This window comes from Cucurbita moschata, unplaced genomic scaffold (assembly GCF_002738365.1).
Source record: "Cucurbita moschata cultivar Rifu unplaced genomic scaffold, Cmos_1.0 Cmo_Scf00048, whole genome shotgun sequence".
In the NCBI taxonomy this organism is placed as follows: Eukaryota; Viridiplantae; Streptophyta; class Magnoliopsida; order Cucurbitales; family Cucurbitaceae; genus Cucurbita; species Cucurbita moschata.
Window position 1 is genome coordinate 600,654 of NW_019268564.1, and position 25,857 is coordinate 626,510.

Here is a 25,857-nt window from a genome sequence, read left to right on the forward strand (position 1 = left end):
TAAATTTTTTTTTTTTTTTTTTTTTTTTTTTGGAAGTTTCTATATAAAAATAGAAAGTTAATGAAAATATTATAATGTGTAATGAATATAAAACATATATTTAGCGTGAAATTAACAAAATTTCAACGAAAATTAACGCTTAAACTAAATTTTTATTGAAATTCGTAGTGGGTGTTGGCCATAATTACCCCGGAAGAGAAGCGCTACCTGGAAATGGTAGTTGGATTACAAGAACCATTCCCAAGAGCCCCCATGCTCCGATCAGAGAAGCAAATTCATAACCCAGTCGAAATTGAAGAACAAAAAACAGGTTGTATTTTATAGATTTTTGTTCTAAATTATTTTATTACATCGTTTCCCTCTTCTCCATGTCGAAGAAATCCAAAAAAAGAGTTAGAAAGATTTGAAGTTTGACCTGATGCTGTGATCCGCGAAATGCAATCCAGATCTCTAAAACCGATACTTAATTGAAATCCGGGATTGGATTGAGCCAAAATGAGGGAGTTCTTGGTGTTTGTGGCGATTTTTTTGGCGGAGTTTGTTGTTGGCGATGGGAGGAGTAATAGCTCCGGCGTGGCGGCGTCGTGGCGGATTCATACTCTGTTCTCGGTGGAGTGTCAGGATTACTTTGATTGGCAAACGGTTGGGTTGATGAATAGCTTCAGGAAGTCGAAGCAACCAGGGCCGATCACCCGGTTGCTTAGTTGCACCGATGAGGAGAAGAAGGATTATAAGGGGATGGATTTGGCTCCAACTTTTGAGGTTCCATCCATGAGTAGGCACCCCAAAACAGGGGATTGGTGAGAGTTTCTTCATGTTTTCCCTTTGATTTTATGAACTTTTGGGCTTTTGTGTTGCTTTTGCTGTGGTTTTGGTTATTGATTTGATGGTTTTTGAATTTGATTGATATTTGTGATGGTTTTGTTTTGATTTTAGCTGTGAGATTGTTCATCTGTTGGTTGGATTAGTTTCATAGTTTTGTAGGAGTAGAGATGATATCCCAAAAGTGGGGATGGGTTAGATTTTGTTCATCCTTTTCTATTTCGTTTCGAGAACGTTGGAGCTGATGTGAGATGGTACGTCGGTTGGAGAGGGGAATGAAGCATGCTTTATAAGGGTGTGGAAAACTCTCCCTAGCAGACGCATTTTAAAAACTTTGAGGGGAAGACGGAAAGGGAGAGCCTGAAGAGGACAATATTTGCTAACAGTGGGTTTGGGCTGTTACAAATAATATCAAAGCCAGATATCGAGCGGTGTGCTAACGAGGACACTAGACCCCGAAAGGGGGTGGATTGTGAGATCCACATCGGTTGGAGAGGGGAACGAAGTATTCCTTACAAGGGTGTGGAAACCTCCCCTCTAACAGAAAGGGGAAGCCTGAAAAGGACAATATTTGCTAGTGGTGGGCTTGGTCTGTTGCAAATGATATTAGAGTCAGACACTGGGTAGTGTGCTAGCGAGGACGCTGGGCCTCGAAGGGGGTGGATTGTGAGATCCCACATCAGTTGGAGAAGGGAACGAAGCATTCTTTATAAAGGTATGGAAACTTCTCCCTAGCAGATGCGTTTTAAAAACCTTGAGGGGAAGCCCGAAAGGGAAATCCTAAAGAGGACAGTATCTGCTTAGTAGTGGGCTTCGACGGTTACAGCCGAGGATTTGGATGTGATTTGATTGTTATCTTCCTTGGTTTTGTTTGATTTTAGCTCTACATTTGCTCATCTGTTGAATAGATCGATCGGTTTGTATATCGTTTTTCGTCCCTTCTTTCTATGAGATGGGTAGACCTGTTGGATTAGGAGCACAGAATGATGATATTGTGGTTCCCTTTTGTGCTTCGTTCAACTGTTTAACGATGCTAACTCAATGCTCCAAGCTTAGCTCGTTTAGCAATCGATAACCGCAAACCCGGTGTGGTGAAGGAGGCTTCTTGTTTAGGAAATATATCTCAATTCTAAAGGGTAGTGGAATGATGCAATATTCTTGTTCGAAATGGCACGTAAAATTCGAACTGGAAAAGGGGGAACGAAACGGGACAAACGGGGTCGGGAAGGGCTTGAATTTTGACCTTGTGCAAAAAGATGCCTAGTTTAGGTGCAAAAAGAAGAATATTTGTGTACTTTGCATGCTCGAGAGGCTTCACGATTCCTTAAGACTGACTATATATTACTCACTCATGAAACTCGACCTATTTTTACATCAATAAACGAAGACGTTTTCTGTCGATCTATCTTTCTTCGAACTTGAAACTTGTTTGTTTTTCGTTTCCCTCCTCTTGAAACACGGCTACGAATGAAGCGAAAAATGACTTGTTTTTGCAGGTATCCTGCAATAAATAAGCCTGCAGGGGTTGTCCATTGGCTTAAACACAGTAAAGAAGCAGAGAATGTTGATTGGGTTGTGATTTTGGATGCAGACATGATCATAAGAGGCCCCATAATACCATGGCAGCTTGGTGCTGAAAAGGGCAGACCTGTTGCAGCATATTACGGGTTACGATCTTCTCTCTTCTCTCGTTTCGGTCTTTTTAAGCATCGAAGCTTATATTCTCCTTAAACCAAGACGGTATCGACGTTACTTGGATCGATGCTGATGAGTTTGAATGATGTAAACACTATTTCTTTCAGATACTTGGTTGGATGTGACAACATTCTTGCTAAATTGCACACGAAGCACCCCGAGCTCTGTGACAAAGTCGGTGGCTTGTTAGCAATGCATATAGATGATCTTCGAGTGTTCGCACCGATGTGGCTCTCGAAGACGGAGGAAGTACGTGAAGATAGAGATCACTGGGCGACCAACATAACGGGGGATATTTATGGGAAAGGGTGGATAAGTGAGATGTACGGTTACTCGTTTGCAGCAGCGGAAGTAAGCTTTGTTCTTCCTCTTACCCGTTATTCTCAAGATTTATGTTTTGATTATCTGACTTCTTTGCTTAATGTAGGTTGGTCTCCGCCACAAAATTAATGATAATTTGATGATATACCCGGGTTATATTCCTCGTCCCGACGTTGAGCCTATACTTCTTCACTATGGGTTGCCATTTAGTGTCGGAAATTGGTCGTTTAATAAATTAAATCACCATGAAGATGGTATCGTCTATGACTGTAACCGGCTTTTCCCCGAACCTCCTTATCCTCGAGAGGTATGTATCTAAATGAATGGTTCCTTTGATATTGTGAGATCCTACGTAGGTTGGAGAGGGGAACGAAGCATTCCTCATAAGGGTGTGGAAACCTCTCCCTAGTAGACGTGTTTTAAAATCGTGAGGCTGACGGCGATACGTAACGGGCTAAAACGGATAATATCTGCTAACGGTGAGTTTGGGTTGTCACAAATAGTATCAGATCCAGTCATCGAGCAGTGTGCCAGTGAGGACGCTGGCCCCCAAGAGGGGTGGATTGTGAGGTCACACATCGGTTGGAGAGGGGAACGAAGCATTCCTAATAAGGTTGTGGAAACCTCTCCCTAGTAAATTGACGGCGTTACGTAACGGGCGAAAGCGGACAATATTTGCTAGTGGTGGTTTGAGCTGTTACAAATGGTATCAGAGTTAGTCGTCGTGCGTGTGCCAGTGAGGATGCTGGGCCTCCAAGGGGGGTGGATTGTGAGATCCCACATCGGTTGGAGAGGTGAACGAAACATTCCTTATAAGGGTGTGGAAACCTTTCCCTAGTAGACGCGTTTTAAAACTGTGAGGCTGACGGCGATACGTAACGGGCTATAACAAACAATATCTACTAGCAGTGAGTTTGAGTTGTTACAAATAGTATCAGAGCCAATCACCGAGCGATGTGCCAGTGAGGACGCTGGGCCCCTAAGGGGGGTGGATTGTGAGATCCCACATCAGTTAGAGAGGTGAACAAAGCACTCCTTATAAGGGTGTGGGAACCTCTCCCTAGTAGACGCATTTTAAAACTGTGAGGCTGACGGCGATACGGAACGGGCCAAACCTGACAATATCTACTAGCGGTGGGTTTGAGTTGTTACAAATAGTATCAGAGCCAGTCACCGAGCGGTGTGCCAGTGAGGACGCTGGCCCCCAAGGGGGGTGGATTGTGAGATCTCATATCGGTTGGAGAAGGGAACGAAGCATTCCTTATAAGGGTGTGGAAACCTCTCCCTAGCATACACGTATTAAAACCTTGAGAGGAAGCTCGGAGACCTGTTCCTGCAAAGAGGATAATATCTGTTAGCGGTGGGCTTAAATTTTAGTTCATAAGTTGTTACTTCGTTGCTAAAAATTGAACTTGGTGCAGATACAACAAATGGAATCCGATTCAAATAAGAAGCGAGGGCTACTTATAAATATAGAGTGTATGAACGTGTTGAACGAGGGCCTGCTGTTGCAACATAAACGAAACGGATGCCCGAAGCCACCATGGTCAAAATATTTAAGCTTTTTAAAGAGTAAAATTTTTACTGATCTAACTAAACCGAAGTATCCAACCCCTGCTACTCTTGTAATGAAGGAAGTTCGTGTTCAGAAACAACCGGTTAAAAAAGAACATGTTCCGAAACGACGAGCGAAGAAAGAACATGTTCCAAAACCACCAGTGAAGGAAGAACTTGTTCAGAAACAACCCGAGCTCGATGAACTGCAGGAACCATATCCAAAGATCCACACCCTTTTCTCGACCGAGTGCTCTACGTATTTCGATTGGCAAACTGTAGGCCTTATGCATAGTTTCCGCTTGAGTGGCCAACCTGGAAACATTACTCGACTTCTCAGCTGTACCGACGAGGACTTGAAGGAATACAAAGGTCACAATCTGGCTCCGACCCATTACGTTCCTTCCATGAGCCGACATCCATTAACAGGCGACTGGTAATCTCTTTTTATCTTCCTTAACGAGCCCGCCTTTGAGCAAAGTTATAATGTAGACACTGATGTCGTCTTAGGTATCCGGCGATAAACAAGCCAGCTGCAGTGCTTCATTGGCTCAATCATGTCGACACCGATGCCGAATTCATAGTTATTCTTGATGCTGATATGATTATGAGAGGATCTATTACGCCGTGGGAGTTCAAAGCAGCTCGGGGACGTCCTGTTTCGACTCCCTACGAGTAAGAAGTTATTTCAATGTCTCTCTCGGCGTATAAACGACATAAAACTATACTTATTTCGACTCGTTTTGCATATATGCTTGCTGGTAGTTACCTCATTGGCTGTGACAATGTGCTTGCCAAACTCCATACAAGCCATCCTGAAGCTTGTGACAAGGTTGGTGGTGTTATTATCATGCACATTGATGATCTCAGGAAATTTGCCTTGCTATGGCTGCATAAAACCGAGGAGGTCCGAGCGGACCGAGCTCATTATGCAACAAATATCACGGGAGATATATACCAATCTGGCTGGATCAGTGAAATGTATGGCTACTCGTTCGGTGCTGCCGAGGTACTTATTTTGATCCATGGTGCTACTTTTGTTCCTTTAATGTGAGATCCCACGTCAGTTGGGGAGAACGAAACACCCTTTATAAGGGTGTGGAAACCTCTTTCTGGTAGACGCGTTTTAAAAGCCTTGAGGGAAAGTCCAAAGAGGACAATATCTGCTAGCGGTGGGCCTGGGCCGTTACAAATGGTATCTGAGCTAGACATTGGGCGATGTGCCAACGAGGAGGCTGAACCCTGAAGGAGGGTAGACACGAGGTAGTGTGCTAGTAAGAACGCTGGGTCCCGAAGGGGGGTGGATTTGGTGGGGGTCCCACATCGATTGGAGAAAGGAACGAGTGCTAGCAAGGACGCTAGGCCTTAAAGGGGGGTGGATTGTGAGATCCCACATCGGTTGGGGAGGAGAACGAAACACCCTTTATTAAGGGTGTGAAAACCTCCCCCTAGTAGACACGTTTTAAAAACCTTGAGGGAAAGCCTAAAGAGGACAATATCTGTTAGCGGTGGGCCTGAGCTGTTACATTTACTTTCGATTGTTTTGTTTTAGTCCTTAAATTTTGCTACGAGATTTACGAGACCTACTCTACAAGGCTTTAAATGCTCGTCTATGGAGACATAAGGCTTACCTATCTCAAAACGAAACGCTATGAAAGTTGTGGGTATTGTTCTAGGTTGCATGTTAGCGAGATGTACAATCATTTCAATGTCTTCGTTGTAAACCAGGTCGAAACGAGCATTGAATATTCTCGAATGAAACTGAAAATATCTCTTTTTCGTGTTCGAACAGTTGCAATTACATCATATTCGGAGCTCGGAAATATTGTTATACCCGGGATACGCTCCCGATCCCGGAGTTCATTACAGAGTTTTTCACTATGGACTTGAATTTAAAGTTGGGAATTGGAGCTTTGACAAGGCAAATTGGAGGGAAACTGACATGATCAACAAATGCTGGGCCAAATTTCCAGCCCCACCAGATCCTTCCACACTTGATCAAACTGACAAGGATTCATTTGCAAGGGACTTGCTCAGCATAGAGTGTATAAGAACACTCAATGAAGCTCTCAATCTGCATCACATGAAGATGAACTGCCCGGATCCTAGCTCGTTGACCGACTTGAACTCGGGAGATGAAAGCGGAGCTGTGGTTTCGAGGAAACTCGGAAAGCTTGACGATGTCGGAAAAGGCGACACTTTGTCAACAGAGAATTCTCGGGAATCATCGGAGGAGGCTAAAGAGGACGGGATGTTTAGTTCTCTTAGGATGTGGATTATTGCTCTGTGGGCGATATCTGGTTTCGTGTTCATGGTAATGATCGTGTCGAAGTTTTCAGGTCGGAAAGGGAAGGGGGTGAAGGGAAAACATCATAAGAACAAGAGGAGAAGTGCTTCCTATATGAGTTTCGTGGATCGAAACGGGCAGGAGAAGTATGCCCGAGATCTCGATGCCTCGTTGTAACATTTTCTTACAAAGTGAATTCAGAAGTTCGTTGTAGACATAAACGACAGTGGCAAAGCAACATGTAGAACACAACTCCTCTCGAGCTGGACGTCGCGGGTTCTTGATTTCGAATGTTCGTGTTTGGTTAAGTTCCACCGATTTTTCAAGAGTTGAACGGAAACGGAGCCTCTTCAAATTTTCTGCAACTGATAGAGGATCTTCTGACATTAGATGAGAAAAACGAGATTATATTTAAAGAACGAGTTATTATTGTAATTATATTTAAGTTATTAAACAATAAACTTTACATTAAATATAATAATGATAACTAAACAAGGTTGAAGATGCACGAGTTACCTTCCGTACTTCAAAATCTCACCTAAGTGGTCAAACGAAATGCACTAGACTGACAACAATAAAGTTAAGAGTTCAGTCGAACAACGTAACGAGTCTAGGGGCGTAATCAAACTTGAAAGGAATGAGCGTTGGCTTAATAGTGATTACATAATGCTTCTCGGTGACTTAAACAAACAGATACCGAGAAAAAAAATGTTGACTTCTATGTTGCGTTGTGAATAGAGATCGAGGACGAAGATTTTTTGATGCAACGTTGACATTGAATGAAAAAGACAAAGAAGAGAGCACTCCCGAGCGATCTACGTGAAAGGGAGACTTGAGGAGCACTCCCGAGCAAATATCGAGATGCACCTGTGAGATCCCACATCGCTTGGAGAAAGAAACGAAATATTTCTTATAATGGTGTGAAAATATCTCCCTAGTAGACGCGTTTTAAAATCGTGATGCTAATAACGATACGTAACGAGCTAAAACGGAGTACTCCCGAGCCAATATCGAGATGCACCTGCGAGATCCCATATCGATTGGAGAAGGGAACGAAATATAAAATCGTGATGCTAACGACGATAGCTAAAACAAAAGAAATCTTTATTGTTGAAGAATTGCTGTTTTATTTTACGTCAACCAGGTATTCTTCCATTGGTTCATTCATCTAGTTTTTCGTCATGGCAGCAGAGGAAAGTGGTGAGTTTCTCCATGTGCCGATCGCATTCAGGGCACTTGAAATTCTCCGGAATTCTCCCGGTGGTGTGTGGAAATTCAAAGCGGCAACAAGGATGAGTAATGCCTTGAAGTTCGTCGTGATGATTCTTGAAAGCTACGTCGAAACCCTCATCGGCGGCCTGTTGCTTCCATGAATCGAAGTTTACGAGGGTGGGCAAGACGGTGGTGCTATGGCCATTGACGATCACGGTTGATCCTTTGCTCAGAACCGCCCATCCTCCTTCTTTGTCGTAGCTGAGGAGCTTCTTGATTTCTTGCATCAGGGGATCGCGATCGTCGGCTTTTCCTAATTGGATCTTGGAGAACAGCATGCTCTCGATTCGAGTCCAGAAGAACCAAATCATGGTAAGATCTGACCAGCAATAGCCTAGTTTATCTGTTGTGATTGTTGTAATGATTTGCCTTACGCGTTCTCTTTTGCTGCTCTTTCCTACATACACCATTTCTAAAGGTATGCGTGCTGCTTGTGCCACCATTTTTGCTGTGATTGTGAATTTTCTTATCCATTCTATGTCGTCTCCTCCATATAAGAACACGTACTTCTCTTCCTTAATCTGTGTTTTGAAAACAGAATAAGAAGACAATTGAAGAACTAGATGGTTTTTTAAGAAAGGTTTTAAGATTTGAATATGGAGATTTCAGTAATGAGTCATAGCTTTAGCTTTATGATGGCTGAATTACCCAGTTCAGAACGGCGGGGTCGATGCCGTCCACGAGCAGCTCGGGCCGCCAGGTCTCTTCCCTCCATAGAGCTTCCTCTTTCAAGCTGGTGAATGGGAAGGCAAGACTTCCCCAAATCCACATCATGTGGATTGCATTTGGGCTTACTACTTTACCTTGAGGGTCTAAAACCACAAGGATAGGCTTGTTTCTGAATTGCCATACTTCCCTGATGAATCTAGCAACTGCCTTAGAGATCAATGTAGGATGGTGCACTATGTGCCATGGCATTATGGATCGGAGATACTCAAACCGTTTTTGCATCAAATCATCCCACTTGATGGAATGGTCCATGTGAATGTTTGCTGAATCCACCACACCTAAATGGTGTGAAAGTTATCTTATTTATAATCAAATAAATTACAAGGATATGGAAATAGTAATAAATGGAAATAACAATAAATGGAAAGATACTATAGTAATAAGGCAAATGTTAGATATTTGCCTTATAATAAAATATCAAATATAATATATATGGTAAACTATAATTTATTACTAAATATCCTTAACACCCCACCGCAAGCTAAGCGTCGGATTTAAACGAACGTGAAGCTTGAATCTGAAAAATTCAAAGAGGTTGAGAAACACTTTTCGCAAAAATGTTAACAACCTGGTTCAAAGGAGGCGTAGAGAAACACTTTCTTGGCCATCGAAAACTGCAGAGAGATCGCCGCTCAGCAGCGATGCTGCCTTGGCTTCGGTGAGAATATGTCTAACCCATGAAGAGGGATTGTCGTTTAGCGACGATGCTGACTTGGCTCTGGTGAGAATATGTCTAACCCCAAGAAGTAGAAGGGGAAACCTAGAGCAAGGGACAAAGACAATGTTGAAGCCGGAAGAGTCGCCACATTGGGCGAATGAGCCAATTTTGGCGAGAAGGGCAGCTGGAAGAGTCGCCACATTGGGGCGAAGGAGCCAATTTTGGCGAGAAGGGCAGTGGCAACTTGGTTGGCGAAGATGCCAGTGCGGCGCCCAGATTCCAAAGGTAAATCTCTGCAGAAGGTCGATGGGCTTATTGAGATTCTGTATATTTTCGAAGAGGAATGCTGATGAAGATCCTAAGATTAGGGTTTTTGTGAAGGATGAAGGAAAAATTGGGAAGAAAATGAAAGAGGCTATGTTTGGAAAAGGTGAGGTTGTATGTACAGAGTATGGCGAAGGATGATTTGGAGGTCAAAAGGGTGGAGCCGAAGAATAATCAATCGGCCCTGCATGTGGCAGCCATGACGACTGCCCCTGCGGCGTCAAAGCCAACAGTGGTGGTGGAGAAGAACAGTAGAAGATTTCAAAAGCCATTGAAAAGAAAGAATCCGGGTTGCTAAACCAAAATGGCTCTGATACCATGTGAATGTTTGCTGAATCCACCACACCTAAATGGTGTGAAAGTTATCTTATTTATAATCAAATAAATTACAAGGATATGGAAATAGTAATAAATGGAAATAACAATAAATGGAAAGATACCTATAGTAATAAGGCAAATGTTAGATATTTGCCTTATAATAAAATATCAAATATAATATATATGGTAAACTATAATTTATTACTAAATATCCTTAACACCCCACCGCAAGCTAAGCGTCGGATTTAAACGAACGTGAAGCTTGAATCTGAAAAATTCAAAGAGGTTGAGAAACACTTTTCGTGAAGATGTTAACAACCTGGTTCAGAGGAGGCGTAGAGAAACACTTTCTTGGCCATCGAAAACTGCAGAGAGATCGCCGCTCAGCGGCGATGCTGCCTTGGCTTCGGTGAGAATATGTCTAACCCATGAAGAGGGATTGTCGCTTAGCGACGATGCTGACTTGGCTCTGGTGAGAATATGTCTAACCCCAAGAAGTAGAAGGGGAAACCTAGAGCAAGGGACAAAGACAATGTTGAAGCCGGAAGAGTCGCCACATTGGGCGAATGAGCCAATTTTGGCGAGAAGGGCAGCTGGAAGAGTCGCCACATTGGGGCGAAGGAGCCAATTTTGGCGAGAAGGGCGGCGGCAACTTGGTTGGCGAAGATGCCAGTGCGGCGCCCAGATTCCAAAGGTAAATCTCTGCAGAAGGTCGATGGGCTTATTGAGATTCTGTATATTTTCGAAGAGGAATGCTGATGAAGATCCTAAGATTAGGGTTTTTGTGAAGGATGAAGGAAAAATTGGGAAGAAAATGAAAGAGGCTATGTTTGGAAAAGGTGAGGTTGTATGTACAGAGTATGGCGAAGGATGATTTGGAGGTCAAAAAGGTGGAGCCAAAGAATAATCAATCGACTCTGCATGTGACAGCCATGACGACTGCCCCTGCGGCATCAAAGACAACAGTGGTGGTGGAGAAGAACAGTAGAAGATTTCAAAAGCCATTGAAAAGAAAGGATCTAGGTTGCTAAACCAAAATGACTCTGATACCATGTGAATGTTTGCTGAATCCACCACACCTAAATGGTGTGAAAGTTATCTTATTTATAATCAAATAAATTACAAGGATATGGAAATAGTAATAAATGGAAATAACAATAAATGGAAAGATACTATAGTAATAAGGCAAATGTTAGATATTTGCCTTATAATAAAATATCAAATATAATATATATGGTAAACTATAATTTATTACTAAATATCCTTAACAGTCCACAATCGGGATCCAAACTACCTCGAACTGGCTCTCGACCTGCATTCCTTGGGCCCTTGACTCATTATAAAGCTGATCAAGAATCGAAAGTTCGTCATGGGAGATATTCAAGTCTGAGATGAGCAGTAGCACATTTCTCCTTTTTAGAACGTCGAGGTTAACCTGTTTTTAATAGAGAATCAAGCGATAGTTAGAAGAATGTTGAGAGGTGAGAATTGGAAGTGTTAACTGAGTTTTGTTAGCAGTAGTGAGATGTCCAGACCCTTTGCCCTGTAGAGCCATCAACTATAGGCTGCAGATCATCTTTAGCATAAATCAGAGCCTTGAGAACCTTCATGTTATCCAGGTGGGTCATTTCAAAAAGACGAACGAGCATTTGAAATGATTCAATGTCTCTCTTTTCCTCTGCATTAAAGGACGGCGACTTATCAGTGTTGTGGAGAGGGCGAAAAGAAACTATCTATTTAATCTACCTATATATTGGTGGCAGAGCACCAGCTGCTTTTTGAGATGATCATGAATGTTTTTAAGCTTGTGAGCTAGAGTAGATAGCTCCCACGACTCGGTACTGGTTGATAAGGCTAACCTGAATCCAGACAACCACAAGGTTATCGGTTCATGGTACGATATGGCTGTGAAGAGAAAAAAATCGAAGATGGATGACTAGAAAGAGAGGAGGAGAACATACTCATATCCCATGCTAGTTAAGCTAGTAGTCTGAGTTGCGCAGGTAACAATACTTCTAATTGTCCAGTAGACCGCAGTCGGGATATGGGTTACTGCTGTGGACATTGCTGGAACCTCTTGTGAGATATATTCTGATGGAAGTTCCTTCAAGTCAATGATGCACCAAGTTACCTCCAATATAGCTGTCACAAGATCTTTTAGCGCATCGAACTTAGGCTTTAATGCAGTCGAATGCTCGAGGATTCCTGGAAGTTGCTTAAAAATTGCCATCGCTTTCGCTAGTTGGTTTTGGGAGTGAATCTGAGCAAGAAGCCAGAATTCCCCGTAGTTCATAGCAAAAGCTGCTAATGTTAGCACCAGCTTAGCATCCCATTGGTAGTTTGCCAACATGTTAAAGATTGCCAATGATGTTGCATGTGGATCTATCCCTTCCAATGCCTTGTATGATATCTGATAATGTTCATCACAATAACATGTCAATATTCAATATCATATATCACTCATGTGTAGGGCTAGTTGAAACTTGAGTAGTTAAAAATAATCATTTTTCAATCACCTCACTCGAAATCCTATCAATTGTGTAGGACAACGCTTCCAACATGGTCGTGAAGCCTGCTTGATTGGTGTCTGTTTTCTCCAAACTCTCTAGTTCATGTGAACCCTGTTTTACCATTCATAATTAGTTGAGCAACCATTTTCAACAATTTACTCTATTGTCTGCATTAAGTGTTCGATATTTTTATACGTGCAGAAGCAGAATGGACTAGTTTCATACCATGGGATCTGCAGCTAATGTAGCACGTTTCAGAATGTTTTCGACAAGATGTAGAAGGGATCTTGTATCGACATCTCGATCATCAGGATCATGGGTGGCTGTTATTTGCTTCATCATCGCATTGTCGTCGGAAATGGCGAACATGAACTTGTTACCCTTGGCCAATTGATGTCTAGAGGCTAGTGAGAACTTATTACTGCCCGCCATTGTTGTACAATGCAAAGGTAGAGAAGAAGAAGCTTATGGAATGTCTGCAAGATAGGTCGCCAAATTTATAGGCTTGAGAAAGAGTAAAGGTTCTGTTGAATCAACTTCTTTTCTTCCTCTTTAGTAAATGCCTTCCATGTCACAACGCTTTTTGTTGTGGACCCTTCATCTTACCATTAACGTTTCATTGTGATTGTGCAGGATCAGAATATTTGTCTGCGGATCACTTGCTCTGTTTGGTTTATCACAAATGAAGAAACGGTAAGATTCAAAGCAAAAATTCTATGGAACATTCAGAATTTCAAATTTTTATGCCTAATAGTTTAGATATTGATATTTATATTTATAATGTGCTGATATAGAAAGTAAGTCGAAAGTAAGTCGAGTCGATATTATTAATATTCATCTTTGTTGAGGTTTTGTGCATGAGGTAAAGAAGATTGATTGATAATCTTTGTTTTGAATAAGGATGTATGCATGGTTTGCTTACATTAACTCCCGGTTTTGAGCTAAACTGGATTGTTCGGGTTGTAAATATCTTTGATGATTATCGGGATCTGATATTTAGGTTGGGGTTAATATTTTAGGATCTATCGTGATATATGTAATTGAAAACAATATTCTCAATATTTGTTTGGTTCTCTTTACGATGAAAGTTTTAGAAATGTCTTATTTATTATTAGTTTTTAGATTCTACATACGACCTCGATTTAGAGGTCGGAGGTTCATATCCTTTGTTTCATTTATTGTTGATGTCAGAGGCTGTTGCCTCGTGGCCAACTCTCAGGGGCTTTAGTTTGACGTAGAGCTTTTTGGTTCTTCAGTTAGGCGGCCACTTCGCGATATTATGCCAATTCCAGTTTTGAACTACCTTCAAATCGTTATTTTCAATCAAGTTGGTCGTCGTCACACCACTCGCTGGTGCTCGCGGTCATAAAGGGACGTTAAACGTAATTAGTTACTCAAAGGAAAAAAAAGGATATCGGGTGTCATTCACTTCAAATAAGCCCGTGTATCATCGTACATTAGTGTCATATGATACTAATTTTGGTGGTAGCTTGTTGATTGAATGCAACTCTTTACCGTTGCTTTTCTTGACTTGCAAATATAGGTGAGAATTTTGGTACATTTTTATTGCATAAACCTTCGAACAGCAAAGTTTCTTCCTTTCTTTACTTGCAAATGTTGCTCAGAATGTTCATATTTTATGTTAAATTAGCTATCTGTTGAAGGGGATGCATGAGGAAAAGCTTTGATCCCTTGCTTTTGTGTATGCTTTACAAGTTATTATGTTTTTAAACACGAAGATAGTATCGAGCTCTACATGGCTTAAACTGTTTGGAAATTTATGACATCGATCCGTATCGAGTTCTGCATGGCTTAATTGCTTGGAGCATTATGACGTCGATCAAAAGTTAGAAGCTTGAATTTTTATCGTCGATATTATTTGGCTTGAAAAAACTACTTTTAGTAGCTTCTTTTGTCCCTTGGAATTTTGATTATAAATAATATTTTTTAACGGAGTTTCGTTAAGAACTTTTCGACCTTTTGAAAACATGATCAAAAAGTTTGGATATGAAGTTCAAAAACATTTTTTATCTTTTTAAAAGTGTCAAATGAGATATGTACTTTTGACGGCTTTTATTGTGAGGGTTAGATATGTACTTTTGCCGGCTTTAATTGTGAAGGTTGGTTTTAAGTAGGAGTTTTCTGTGGAGTTATGACGACTTGTCACATTCGCACTTTGATGGCAGCAGACTTGCGATTGTGCGGCACTCACTTCCAAGCAACAAATGAGTTAAGTTTATTCGTTCTTGCGTCGCCTACAACCAAGCGACGTATGCTCAAGCTTCTGGCCTCGATTCAAGAAGAAAGTTTTGGAAAACAGGGCAGAGAAATTATCAATTGGAGCTACATGCTGCATATTTAATAATTTTTAAATAATTTGATAGCATATTTAGAATCTTCGAAAACAATACTAATAATTTTTTAGTTAAAATGTTATTTTAATTTTTGTTTTTTTGTTTTTTTTAATATTGAATTTTAGTTTATATAATTTAAATTATTCTAAAATTAGATTGGGTTGAAATTAATCTAAATTTATTATTAATATTAAATTATACATTATTATTACGGATTAATTATATGTCCATATATATTTTTTAATTTCATAATTATTATTTTATTGTTTATTCACTCTTAAAAATAAATTTTATTTATTTTGTACCTGATTTTTCAAAATATATTATAATTAAGTTATAAATTTTAATTAAATAGATATTTTATGAATTAATATTTTATTTTTATTATAAATAAAATTTTAAATTAAAAACAATACAACTATAAAAAATTATCGATTAAATTAGATTGATTTCATTATTTGATAAATATTATATTCTTCAAAAAGAAAAAAAAAAATTCAATCCAACTCAAATAGGAACACCTTAAACATTCGAAATTCGTAAATCATTAGAATTATGTTACGAGATATTCATTTCCACTTCCACTGAATCCAGAAGTTTCAATCTCTCCGATCATCTCGCGTTTCTCTGTAACGTTATCTTCTCTATACTCTCCCTCTCTCTTGTTTGTTCTTTTCCGATTTTTCGAATCATTTTTTAACTGGTTGATTTAATTTACTTGTACTGTGATTTGTTTGGTTCCCGAGAATGGAAATTTTCCTCTTCGTTTATGAGTTGAAGTACGTTAGTATCGTTCTATCTCTGCGAAGCTATGGTTTGGAGAGATTTGCTTCACTTTTCTGTTTCTGTTTCTGTGTTATTTGGGGAATTTATGTTGATATTTATTAGCTTCCTGTTTCTGGTTAACTTCCTGAAGAAATTATTGCAGATTAAGTACTCGATAGATTGTTTTACTCGAGATTTTTGCTCAATGAGTCGTAGTTTTCGTTTCTGAAATGTTTCTATGATTGTACGTATTAATGCTCGGGGATGGCGAGGACGCAGTTAGAGATACGGGATTTTGTTGCCTTTAATCGAACGCTTATTACTAGTTTTGGCTTTTGATACTAAGATCATCGCGATGCTGATTTTCTATTATGTGAGATTTTGATGAGTATTTGCGTTTTCTTGTACTTGGTGAGAATGTGGATTGAAAAGTGCATTTACTTGTTCTATCCCCTTTGGGGTTTTCAAAGAAGGGGAGCGCTGAGACTCCTCTGTGTTCTATTTTCTTCCCAGTTATTATGGGAAGAGATGTAAGTTATTTGTTGTACCGTAATGTCATGACCAAAAATGTTCTAATACCCTATTGTTATAGCGGAAATGGAAGCAAGATCGATCATACTCACACACTCAAACAGAAATTAAACTAAGAGACACAAAGATTTACGTGGTTCGGATAGAAGAAATTCCCTACATCTATGGGTGGTAGCCAATCACTCTAACCAAAGTGTTTATAAGTGTATCTCTCACACTCTCACACTACAAAGTCTCTCAACAAAATTCCTCCTGATTGTCTTTAAGCAAATACAAAATGACAATAACTTTGCATCTCAAAACAATGCTAGACAAGCTTATATAGGCCTAGCAATACTAATTCTCATCCACTAAGTTTTTGGTTACAGTGAAACCTGAGTTGGAAGTGAAGGATAATGAAATCTTGTTGAGTTGAGTCTCGAAACCCGAAGAAAGAAGCAGAGGCTCAGGATTGAATGAATGAATTTACTCGACAACAAAGAGAGGAGTAAAGGTTCTCTTCAAATAGCTTGAGGTTCGTCTTTACTTCAGGTTCAGGAGAAAGAAAGCTCAGAGCCACAGTGAGATAGAGTGGTGAAGCTGGGTTCCGAATGAAAAGAGAGCGAGCCTTCGGAATAATCTCGATCATCAGCTGCAACTTTCTTTGTACATCTACCAAAGCTTGGCCTAGCAATACTAATTCTCATACACTAACCAAAAAAGTTATGAACTAAATGAGAATTAATAACCAAAATAAACAAGAATATGAACCATAATGGTTATAAAGAGTTAATAACCAAAATAAATGAGAATATGAAACATATGAAAGGTTATAAGAGTTATGGAAATACAACTTCATGACAACTTACAACATTATATCCATGTTATGCTCTTGGGCAGTCTTGATATATTTACCGATCCTTCTTTGAATTTAATATGCTTGTGGATTCCTTCCTTGAAGGAAGGCTAGTTCAGATCTCTGATTTTAACTCCTTAGCAAATTTAACGCAGTGTGCGGTCTTCTCTGGTTTTGCTTTGTTATGTCAAGGCATCAATCTGATGCAGCTGGCCAAGATAAACTCGGTCCTGATTACTTCAGTTACTTCAGACGGGAAGTTATAGATTTGTTATCTCAAGAGGATAATCTGCTTTCTACTTCTTCTTCACATGATTCACGGATGTCTGAAGCTTCATCTTCATTTGGTGATAGCATGGGACGTAAGCTCTCTCATTTTAAGAAAGAAAAACTGAAGGCATTGCTCAGGCAGAGTGCTGTTATTCTTTCAGAAGAAGTAAATGAGGTATTTAGTGGCAAAGATAATTGGGTTACTACGTTTCAGGCTGTTGAGCTTAACCTGACATGGGGCTTGTTGTTTGCTTGATAATTTAATAACTTGTTATGAATCGTGGAGTAAACTTCATCTTTTTCTTTCTTTCTCTGTTTTTCTTTGTTTCTTCTCTTAAATTCAGTTCAATCTCAAGATGACAATTAGTTGATTGAATTAATGGTTTTCCACTTACAATTCTAAATATCGTGCTGCTGCAGATGCTCGGGCCTGCTCTATCTATCCAACAATTGAAGTCAGATTTGAGATCCAAAAAGAACTTGGAAAATGTAGACAAAATAGTTATGAATGATGCAGAGCAAGCTCCTTGTAAGAAACTCAAATCCTCATCCTCTTCAACCAGCCTATCTGCGCACAAGAATTGTGGTAGTCTTGGAAGTAGTAGAGTGGTAAAGTTTTATTTTAATTCCCATCCTCTCTCTCTCTCTGGATGGTCGTTATGCTAACCTGCATTTTGATTTACAGTAGAAGTTAATAGTATGGTGGAAAGTTAACTGATGTATTTCCCTCAACTTCTTCTGAGTTGTACTACTTGGGTGAATAGAATCTTTCTGGATGACCCTAAATAGCTTTTCACTCAATAAGCTAAATCTAGATTCAGGTTGAAACCTGTACAATTTGTTTGAGTTTGAGTCATATGCTGATCATGGTATTTTGAGCTTTACGGCATAAATATTCTTATTTACGAGCATTGAGCTGTTTGTTTGGGAGAAGCCAAGAGATAGTTGTTCATTTGGCATGCAATTGATTAATGCTTAACTTGTTTTTTTCTCCCTCAAATGCCGATTTCTTAGTTCCTCTCTAACCTCTTCAGCTCCTTAATTTAAGAGATGAAATCTCGGGGGTGGGAGGTTTCATGCTTCTAACGTCCTAGTTAAATGATCTTTGGGAAGCCCTTTGCGTGCTGTTCAATACCTTGTTACATAGACTACACCCCATGATTCCATATTATGATCCTCCATTAGTAGGGGGAAAAGGGTTTTGAACCTCCTCTCACCCTTCCCTTAATGGCTTTTAGCAAGTTTGACAAACATTTGTGTGCTTTGTGTCCTAAGAAGGAAGAAAATAATGGATCTAGAAATTTTGTTATACGTTGATGTAGTTTGTCAATTTTCTTTGTCAGGTAGTCAAAATGTATTTTGTTGGCATAACAATGCATGGTGATGATCTAGTTTTGCGCAGACCTCAAACTCTATATTTTTGCTTATCTTTCATTCTTTCATGCCAGATAGATGATGAATTGCAGTTCTTTCTAGAGAATAATAGTGAGCAGATCGAAGCAATAGTGACAAATCTTTCAAGCGAACTGTCTGGAAAAGTAACATTCTATTATCCATATTCCCTTTTGCTTTGATTTATATTGCACGCTCATTCAATTGCTTTGGGTAATATGTTGTGCATTGTCGAGTTTTAATACTTCTATTACACCATCGTAAAAGACGAGATCAGTAAATGAAAATTAACGGAAATTTTATCTTTGTAAGATCGTCAACATTATATCGAGGGTGTTTTTAGAGTATACCAGATCAGTATAGCTATCCTTCTTCTGACGCAACAATGGATTTCACAGTTAATATCGAAATGAAACACTAAATAATTTGTTTCTTCTTTTCTTGGTGCTTGTCGATGATTTACCATTCATAAAATTCCTATACCACCAGTTTTAATACTTCTATTACACCACAGTTCTTATACTTAAACTGCTGATTAACATTGAATAGTGGTTTTTCAGCTAGGACACATGGAGCAACAGCTTGAGGAAGTTCTTGATTCTGTAACATCAAATTGCAGGTACTGCATCAAGTTATAGAGAGACTGATATGTATCGTGCTCGATTAATGGAGTCGATCGCTATGAGGCCTTTCTCGTTTAGTTTATTATGTACAAACTTAGGTATTTCGTAAAAGTATCAACTTCTTTGATGGTTTTTTTCAACCAACGAGTTCCATGAACAAATTGCTTACAGCATCTACAACCCAAATGAGTCATTAAACTTCTCTTTTCAATCTGTCTGGTTAACAATCATCTTTCTTTTTCAGGCCTATGACCTTCAAGGAAAAGGAACAGCTTCAGAAAATGATTCAGGTGCTTCCACCCCAAAATCTTGGCCGTGTCGCAGAAATCATCCAACATATGACAGACGAAACGGATTCCTCTTATGAAATCCATATTGATTTGGATAAAGTGGTAAGTGAAACATAATATCATCAAATAAGATCAAATAAGGTTAAACGTATGAGACAATTGTCCGTGCATTTTAGAAAAATAATTTAGGTATTTTAGGAATAAGGATAGCTAATTATTTTGCACCGGGTGCAGTAATGTTAGGAATCACAACTCTCCACAATAGTATGAATATTGTCCACTTTGAGCATAAGCTTTCATGACTTTGCTTTGGCTTCCCCAAAAGACCTCGTACCAATGGAGAGATGTATTCCTTTACTTATAAACTCATGATCATTCCCTGAATTAGCCAATGTGGGCTCACTCCCAACAATCCTCAACAAGTAGTTTCTACAAAGTGTCTTGTAATCTCTTCTCGATTAGTTTTAATAAAGAGTGCGAGTCTTTCCCACAAAGAGATGTGTTCAACGAAACCATACGTGACCATGGATTGAATCTTTCTTTCTTTTTCTTTTTCTTGTGTAGAATAACACCACTCTGTGGAGATTATATTACTATGTAGTAGCAGTTGAGAAAGCAAAGAAGCTAGCATCCCAATGAATAACTTTGTCCTCTTGTTTTTGCGGCTCCAAGAATCATTTTTGAAAGAAGATGATGCATGATGCCTTCATGCTCTGCCTTTGAAGAAGTTTAGAAGCCCCTCCTCTCTTTGTTTCTAGGATTTTGGAGGTGGCTGCTCATATCTTAACTTGAATTGTGGTTGATTTTGAGGATAAGAACACGTTCTTTTAGTTTGAACGACTAAAATCATTCTTAGCTTTGTTATATTTATTAAATATGACTGACTTCTAAAACACGACCAAATTGGAATTGCTATTATATGCATACTATGATCGTCACTGTGGTAGAACTTCAATTTTGGCATTGGTTTCATACTTCTTTTATTTTTCTCGAGATATGCATAACTTTCATATAGGTGGTTAGGTGGTTCATGTACATCAAACTCAAGGCAGCATCACTTTCTTGCACCTTACGCCTCATTACGTATGCATCACTTTCATACACATTGACTCCATGTACATCACTTTTATGTAGTAAAAAAAAATCTTTTAAAAAGAAACACGCTTAACAAGAGGTCTCACAGACAAAAATTCATGTTTGTTCATATTATGCAACTTAGAAGATCTTTCATGCATAACAACGTCGTATATACATTCACTTCTATCCCATAATATTCGTGACTCATTATTTCTAAATAACCACATGAACGTTCAAGCAATAGTGATACTCAACCTCACCCCTATAAAAAATACAGTAGAATCACGCAAGGCACCTCAACTAGTGTGCTCTCTGAGAGACGAAAGAGATTGAGTTTAGATTTGACTCAACATGGGAGCAGATTACCCATAAAAATATATATATATATATATATATCTCTCAATAACGAAAACTATGGGGGCTGTATTGACGAGATCCAATGGTGAACACCTGCCCAAAAGAAAAATCGCTCGGAAGGTCGAGGACCTTTAGTACCCTACCCTACCCCCGAAGGCTGTCTGCCCTTGTCCCTTTCCTTTCTCCATTCCCCATTCCGCCTCCTTCTTCTTACTTTTGTTCTAATCGAGTCTAAGGCAAAGGAAAAGTTGCATATCTTTAGTGTTCATGAGCGTAATTAAAAAATAATAATAATAAATTATCAAAATACACCGTTTGGGCCCAATTTTAATTTTGCACAAGTTTGTGGCCCAATTTTAATTTTGCACAAGTTTGTGGCCCAATTTTGATTTTGCACAAGTTTGTGGCCCAATTTTCAATTTTCATCTTCCTTTTTTTTTTTTTTTTTTTTTTTTTTTTTTTAAAGAAAGTCTTTTCCTTCTCTGCAAGCTATTTGCTTTTTAGACAGAGAAACGAGAAGGGGAGGTAACTCGCTAAAACCTCACTCGAACTTTCGCTGCTCCGCCAACTTGGATCTTCCACGTTCCTCGTTTTCAGGTTCGTTTTCTTTCTGCAAATCTGAATCCTCCAGTTCTTTTGTTCTTCGTATCAAAGAATTTGACGCTGGCATTTTAATCTGTTGGCTCCTGGTTATGGATTGCAGCGAATTAGGAATTTGAGATACAGCTTTGTAGAAGAAATTTCTTAGGTTTTGATTAGATCATCCAATGAAGGAATCACAACGCTTAGCGTGTAAATTCTTTGATATTGTATTGCATGAAGGATTCGGTGTGGGATTGTGTTAGCATTAGGGATTTGTTTCTCTTTCTTTCTACTTTTTCATGTTAGATTTCTGGATATTTTGTGATTATAAGTTGGGAATGTATCGCGACCTTCTAGTCTTGGTTTGAGGTTTCGAGATTTTGCTTGTGAAATTTGTTTCGTTTATGCCATCTTTAATTATAAGTTAGCATATCATTTCATTTGTAATTATAACTTTGCAGGTTCACTTGAAATTTAGCTATGTCTAGCTCTGCGATTGATGTTCCTCCCAAAGGTGGGTTTAGTTTTGATCTCTGCAGAAGAAATGATATGCTTTCGAAGAAGGGTCTTACATCTCCGACTTACCTCAAGACTGGAACTACCATTGTCGGTTTAATATTCAAGGTAATTTGCTACATTTAGGGTGTTACACAATTCGATCTTATTGTTTTTCAAATTTTTTTCCGGATAAATGATGTCCTAAAGGTCATTAATTGTGTTCCACAACTCCTTTACGCCTCCTTAGCAAGAAATTATATATTCCATTAAGGATGCAAGAAATTATATATTCCATTAAGGAAAGCCCGTGACGTAAATTGCTTTGAATGGGTAAATCAATCATTTGTCCTTGTGGATTGGATATTGATCCTCTCATACCTACTAATTGGTGTGCTTGAGATACATTTCCTCGAGCTCCCGAAAAAGACAATATATGGACTGGATTAAAAGGGTCGGTAACCCTAAAATTAGGCTTCATTTCTTGTCGCAAATCCATAACCACCTTAATAGATATATGGAACAATCCTTTTCCTTTCTGTCATTTGAGTTCTCTTGTATCACGTTATCAGTTTCAGAAAATTGACCTTTTTTAGCTTGCATTAATTGATCTTTCGGCTATTGAGTCTGAGGTTGTGTATTGACATTGATGGCCTTCTGTAAGGAGCAATGTTCCTTTTAATTACTCCAAATGTAATTTAGGAGTGTATGGGAAACTTGTGTTTTTGTGTTGAGCACCTTTGCCTTCCTATAGCAGACTGAACTTGTGTCAAATGTAACTCGGTCCATGTTCAGTATAAATACAGTGTAATGGTTTGAACTTTTGGAAGAGAAAACTATGAAGAAAGATTGGCTTGAATTACTACAGACATTACGAGTCATGCTATCGATATAGTAAGATGGCCCCTAATACCTATATGTTGAACTATAGCAGATCTGCCTTATATGAAGGTAAGTACAAGGGGTATACAAAAAAAACAACCTAAACGATAGGAGCCAAGTTATAAAAGGGACTTTGCAAAATAAGACCTAAAGGATGGCTACAAAAAACCTTAAATACCTAAGCAAAGCCCATAGGGAGACATGAAATCAAACAAGGAACGGAGACATTATCCGATGACCTCTCAATCCTTCTAAAGATTCTATTGTTCCTCTCACCTCAAAGACCCAACAAAATTGCACAAACACTAGCTAGCTACAAAATTATCGGGGGAGAAGTCTTAGTTGTACTAAAATAGGTTGTTTTGTATGAAAAATTGATGTGTTTAATTGCTCTCCTTGTCAACATGTGCGTCGTTTTTGAAAAGATAACTGGATTGAATAACCTGGTCCATATAGTTAGTAAATGTAATACTTGTCACTGCATGGTTTCTTGTTTTCAATTTAATTATTATGCACCAAAGTTTCTTCTATATATTCAAATTAATGTTTTTTTTTTCAAATCTTCCTGATTTGCTTCAGGATGGTGTTGTTCTTGGAGCAGATACACGAGCTACTGAAGGCCCTATTGTTGCTGACAAAAACTGTGAGAAAATTCATTACATGGCACCAAACATATATTGTTGTGGTGCAGGAACTGCTGCTGACACTGAGGCAGTAACAGGTAATTGGTGATATCTAGCTTCTACAAGTTAAGTTCCGTTAATATTGTTTCTCGAACTGAACATATTCTATTATTCTCAAATTTTGTAGACATGGTTAGCTCCCAATTGCAGTTGCATCGCTACCACACTGGTCGAGAATCTAGGGTTATTACTGCACTGACCCTTCTCAAGAAACACCTTTTTGGGTAGTCTTTTTCTGTCCTCTAGGTTTTTCTTTTTTGTGTCTCCCATCTATCTGTTGCATGAAATTTAAATCTTCTCATCCATTGTGTTCTCCAGCTATCGAGGTTACGTATCAGCTGCTTTGGTACTCGGTGGAGTCGATGTTACTGGACCTCATCTACACACTGTGAGTTTTGTTCTGGAAAACAAATGATTTTAGGTTATATAACTTGCCATCTCTTAATGCTATACTTCATCTGCAGATATATCCTCATGGATCAACTGACACCTTGCCATTTGCTACAATGGGATCAGGTTCTCTAGCTGCAATGTCTGTATTTGAATCAAAGTACAAAGAAGGCATGACTGTAAGATAACAGATGAATTTGAATCACATGGTGTATCTTAGTTGTGGCACTGTTTTTTTTCTTTCTATACGCCATATCGATTGGAGGCATTTATTTCTTTGTTGCAGAGGGAAGAAGGGATTCAACTTGTTACTGAGGCGATATGTTCTGGAATATTTAATGATCTGGGAAGTGGAAGTAACGTTGATGTTTGTGTTATCACCAAGGTTTGTGATCTTTAGGAAATAGAGAAAAAATTGAATCTAAAAAGTACGTTTAATTTTGATGTGTTCCTTTCTTTTGGTGTTGCAGGGCCAGAAGGAATATTTACGAAACCACCTCTCGCCAAATCCCCGAACCTACGTCAGTTCGAAAGGCTATTCCTTCTCCAAGAAAACGGGTTAGTCGCTTGTATACTCGATTCTCTTCTGCATCTTTAACGTTTTGTTTCTCTTTCCCCATTCCTTAACACCCCACCCCCCGGACCGACTCGTGCTTTCTTTGATTACAGAGGTTCTGCTGACAAAGATTACGCCATTGAAGGAAAAGGTTGAGATAACTGAAGGAGGGGATGCTATGGAGGAGTGAGAGGATTTCGGTTCTTGGGGAATTTCAAAGTATGGTTCTTTTTCCTTTTCTCAAGTGGACATTACTGGAAAATTTAGTTTGGCCTTGCGTTCATGTTGTCAATGACCTTATTTAAACTCATCAATATTTCCAACCTAAGAGGGCTGTTAGATAGAGCCAGTTTGTTCAAATCACTTGACTTCTTTAGAATTCGATAAACTTCGCTTTGTGTGATCTTATGCATCCTTTACATTTAAACGTATACAAGGATCAATCATTGATACCTGTGTCGTTTACAAAACGTTGCTCGGAATCTTGAATTTGATGGATAAATGTGTTAGCCAAGGGACTCTCTTTAGCTAGAAAATAGCTCACAACCACATTTCTAGCCATTTTTGTGAGATCGAGGAGAACAAATCATTATTTATAAGGGTGTGGAAACCCTCGAAAGGGAAAGTCCAAAAAGAGGACAATATCTGCTAGCGGTGAGCTTTGGCGGTTACAGTTTTGCATCGAACATGCACTTGATGATTTTTTGTTGGAATTATTGTGTCCCTTATTAAAAATGATGAAAATGAGATGATGAAAGGTGAAGTGGGTTCACATAATTAGGTTTCCTTTTCTTAATTTAATTAATGATTTTGTCTCATGCATTAGGGAGAAAACTTAATGGATAAGTTTCTAAATCTTTGTTAAAGTATTAGGGGATAAGTTAATAGATAATTCAGCATTTTATCTTTGGTCTATGATATTATATATTCAAAGGCTAATCCAATTCAATACATTATTATTATGCTACTGACAAGTATTTAAGTATTTAGTTTAAGAATAACTCGATAAGAAGGGAGGAACATTTTTTAAAAATACGAGACAAAGAAACGGTTTAAATTTAAGAAGATACTTAGGGTGCTAGATCGGAATCAAGAATTCTTAGGCGGTTAAATTCATGGAGATCCTTGGATCGAACCATAAATTCTCGAATATCGTAAGCTTATATTTGAGGTTGGAGTGAAGCAATTGACTCGATAATGTGCAAATATGGAGCTTGCTTTTACATTTCAACTCCTTTTCTTTTCTCCTAGATATGCATCACTTACGTGCACGCGTAGTCCTATG

General features: G+C 38.9%; 4 protein-coding genes and 1 long non-coding RNA gene across 11 annotated transcripts; 4 read left to right on the plus strand and 1 right to left on the minus strand.

Moving 5' to 3' along the window:
* Positions 1-156: 156 nt before the first annotated feature.
* On the plus strand, positions 157-7,015 carry LOC111435073 (peptidyl serine alpha-galactosyltransferase-like). Of its 2 annotated transcripts, XM_023072403.1 has the most exons (9): positions 157-310; positions 447-800; positions 2,319-2,489; positions 2,625-2,868; positions 2,945-3,145; positions 4,260-4,828; positions 4,903-5,067; positions 5,158-5,401; positions 6,185-7,015. In XM_023072403.1, exons 2-9 carry the CDS (start codon positions 496-498, stop codon positions 6,854-6,856), a joined length of 2,571 nt encoding a protein of 856 aa, XP_022928171.1. In that variant the 5' UTR covers positions 157-310; positions 447-495; the 3' UTR covers positions 6,857-7,015. The 2 variants fall into 2 exon arrangements, with proteins under 2 accessions (XP_022928171.1, XP_022928170.1); XM_023072402.1 differs by having other exon boundaries at positions 157-800.
* A 776-nt stretch (positions 7,016-7,791) lies between these two features.
* On the minus strand, positions 7,792-12,922 carry LOC111435074 (protein SIEVE ELEMENT OCCLUSION B). The gene is made up of 8 exons (XM_023072404.1): positions 12,716-12,922; positions 12,497-12,601; positions 11,942-12,390; positions 11,727-11,839; positions 11,516-11,658; positions 11,256-11,415; positions 8,600-8,931; positions 7,792-8,472 (listed from the first exon to the last, which is right to left on the minus strand). The coding sequence occupies exons 1-8, from the start codon at positions 12,920-12,922 to the stop codon at positions 7,840-7,842; spliced, it is 2,142 nt and encodes a 713-aa protein (XP_022928172.1). The 3' UTR covers positions 7,792-7,839.
* On the plus strand, positions 8,175-14,158 carry LOC111435084. Of its 3 annotated transcripts, none has more exons than XR_002709031.1 (4): positions 8,175-8,263; positions 12,692-13,011; positions 13,124-13,183; positions 13,682-14,158. It is a non-coding gene; the product is annotated as an uncharacterized LOC111435084 (long non-coding RNA). The 3 variants fall into 3 exon arrangements; XR_002709030.1 differs by lacking the exon at positions 13,682-14,158 and adding an exon at positions 12,525-12,563 and having other exon boundaries at positions 13,124-13,583; XR_002709029.1 differs by lacking the exon at positions 13,682-14,158 and having other exon boundaries at positions 13,124-13,583.
* A 1,198-nt stretch (positions 14,159-15,356) lies between these two features.
* LOC111435078 (bromodomain-containing protein 4-like) lies at positions 15,357-20,463 on the plus strand. 4 transcript variants are annotated; one of them, XM_023072411.1, is made up of 8 exons: positions 15,486-15,658; positions 17,131-17,420; positions 17,666-17,854; positions 18,694-18,783; positions 19,198-19,256; positions 19,505-19,652; positions 20,115-20,229; positions 20,269-20,463. In XM_023072411.1, exons 1-7 carry the CDS (start codon positions 15,592-15,594, stop codon positions 20,187-20,189), a joined length of 918 nt encoding a protein of 305 aa, XP_022928179.1. In that variant the 5' UTR covers positions 15,486-15,591; the 3' UTR covers positions 20,190-20,229; positions 20,269-20,463. The 4 variants fall into 4 exon arrangements, with proteins under 4 accessions (XP_022928180.1, XP_022928181.1, XP_022928179.1 ...); XM_023072412.1 differs by lacking the exon at positions 15,486-15,658 and adding an exon at positions 15,357-15,473 and having other exon boundaries at positions 16,509-17,420; positions 20,115-20,463; XM_023072413.1 differs by lacking the exon at positions 15,486-15,658 and adding an exon at positions 15,386-15,473 and having other exon boundaries at positions 20,115-20,463.
* A 995-nt stretch (positions 20,464-21,458) lies between these two features.
* On the plus strand, positions 21,459-25,036 carry LOC111435080 (proteasome subunit beta type-7-A). Its single transcript, XM_023072415.1, has 9 exons — positions 21,459-21,581; positions 22,028-22,190; positions 23,523-23,664; positions 23,754-23,850; positions 23,945-24,014; positions 24,091-24,195; positions 24,303-24,401; positions 24,487-24,574; positions 24,686-25,036. Exons 2-9 carry the CDS (start codon positions 22,047-22,049, stop codon positions 24,760-24,762), a joined length of 822 nt encoding a protein of 273 aa, XP_022928183.1. The 5' UTR covers positions 21,459-21,581; positions 22,028-22,046; the 3' UTR covers positions 24,763-25,036.
* Positions 25,037-25,857: the final 821 nt, after the last annotated feature.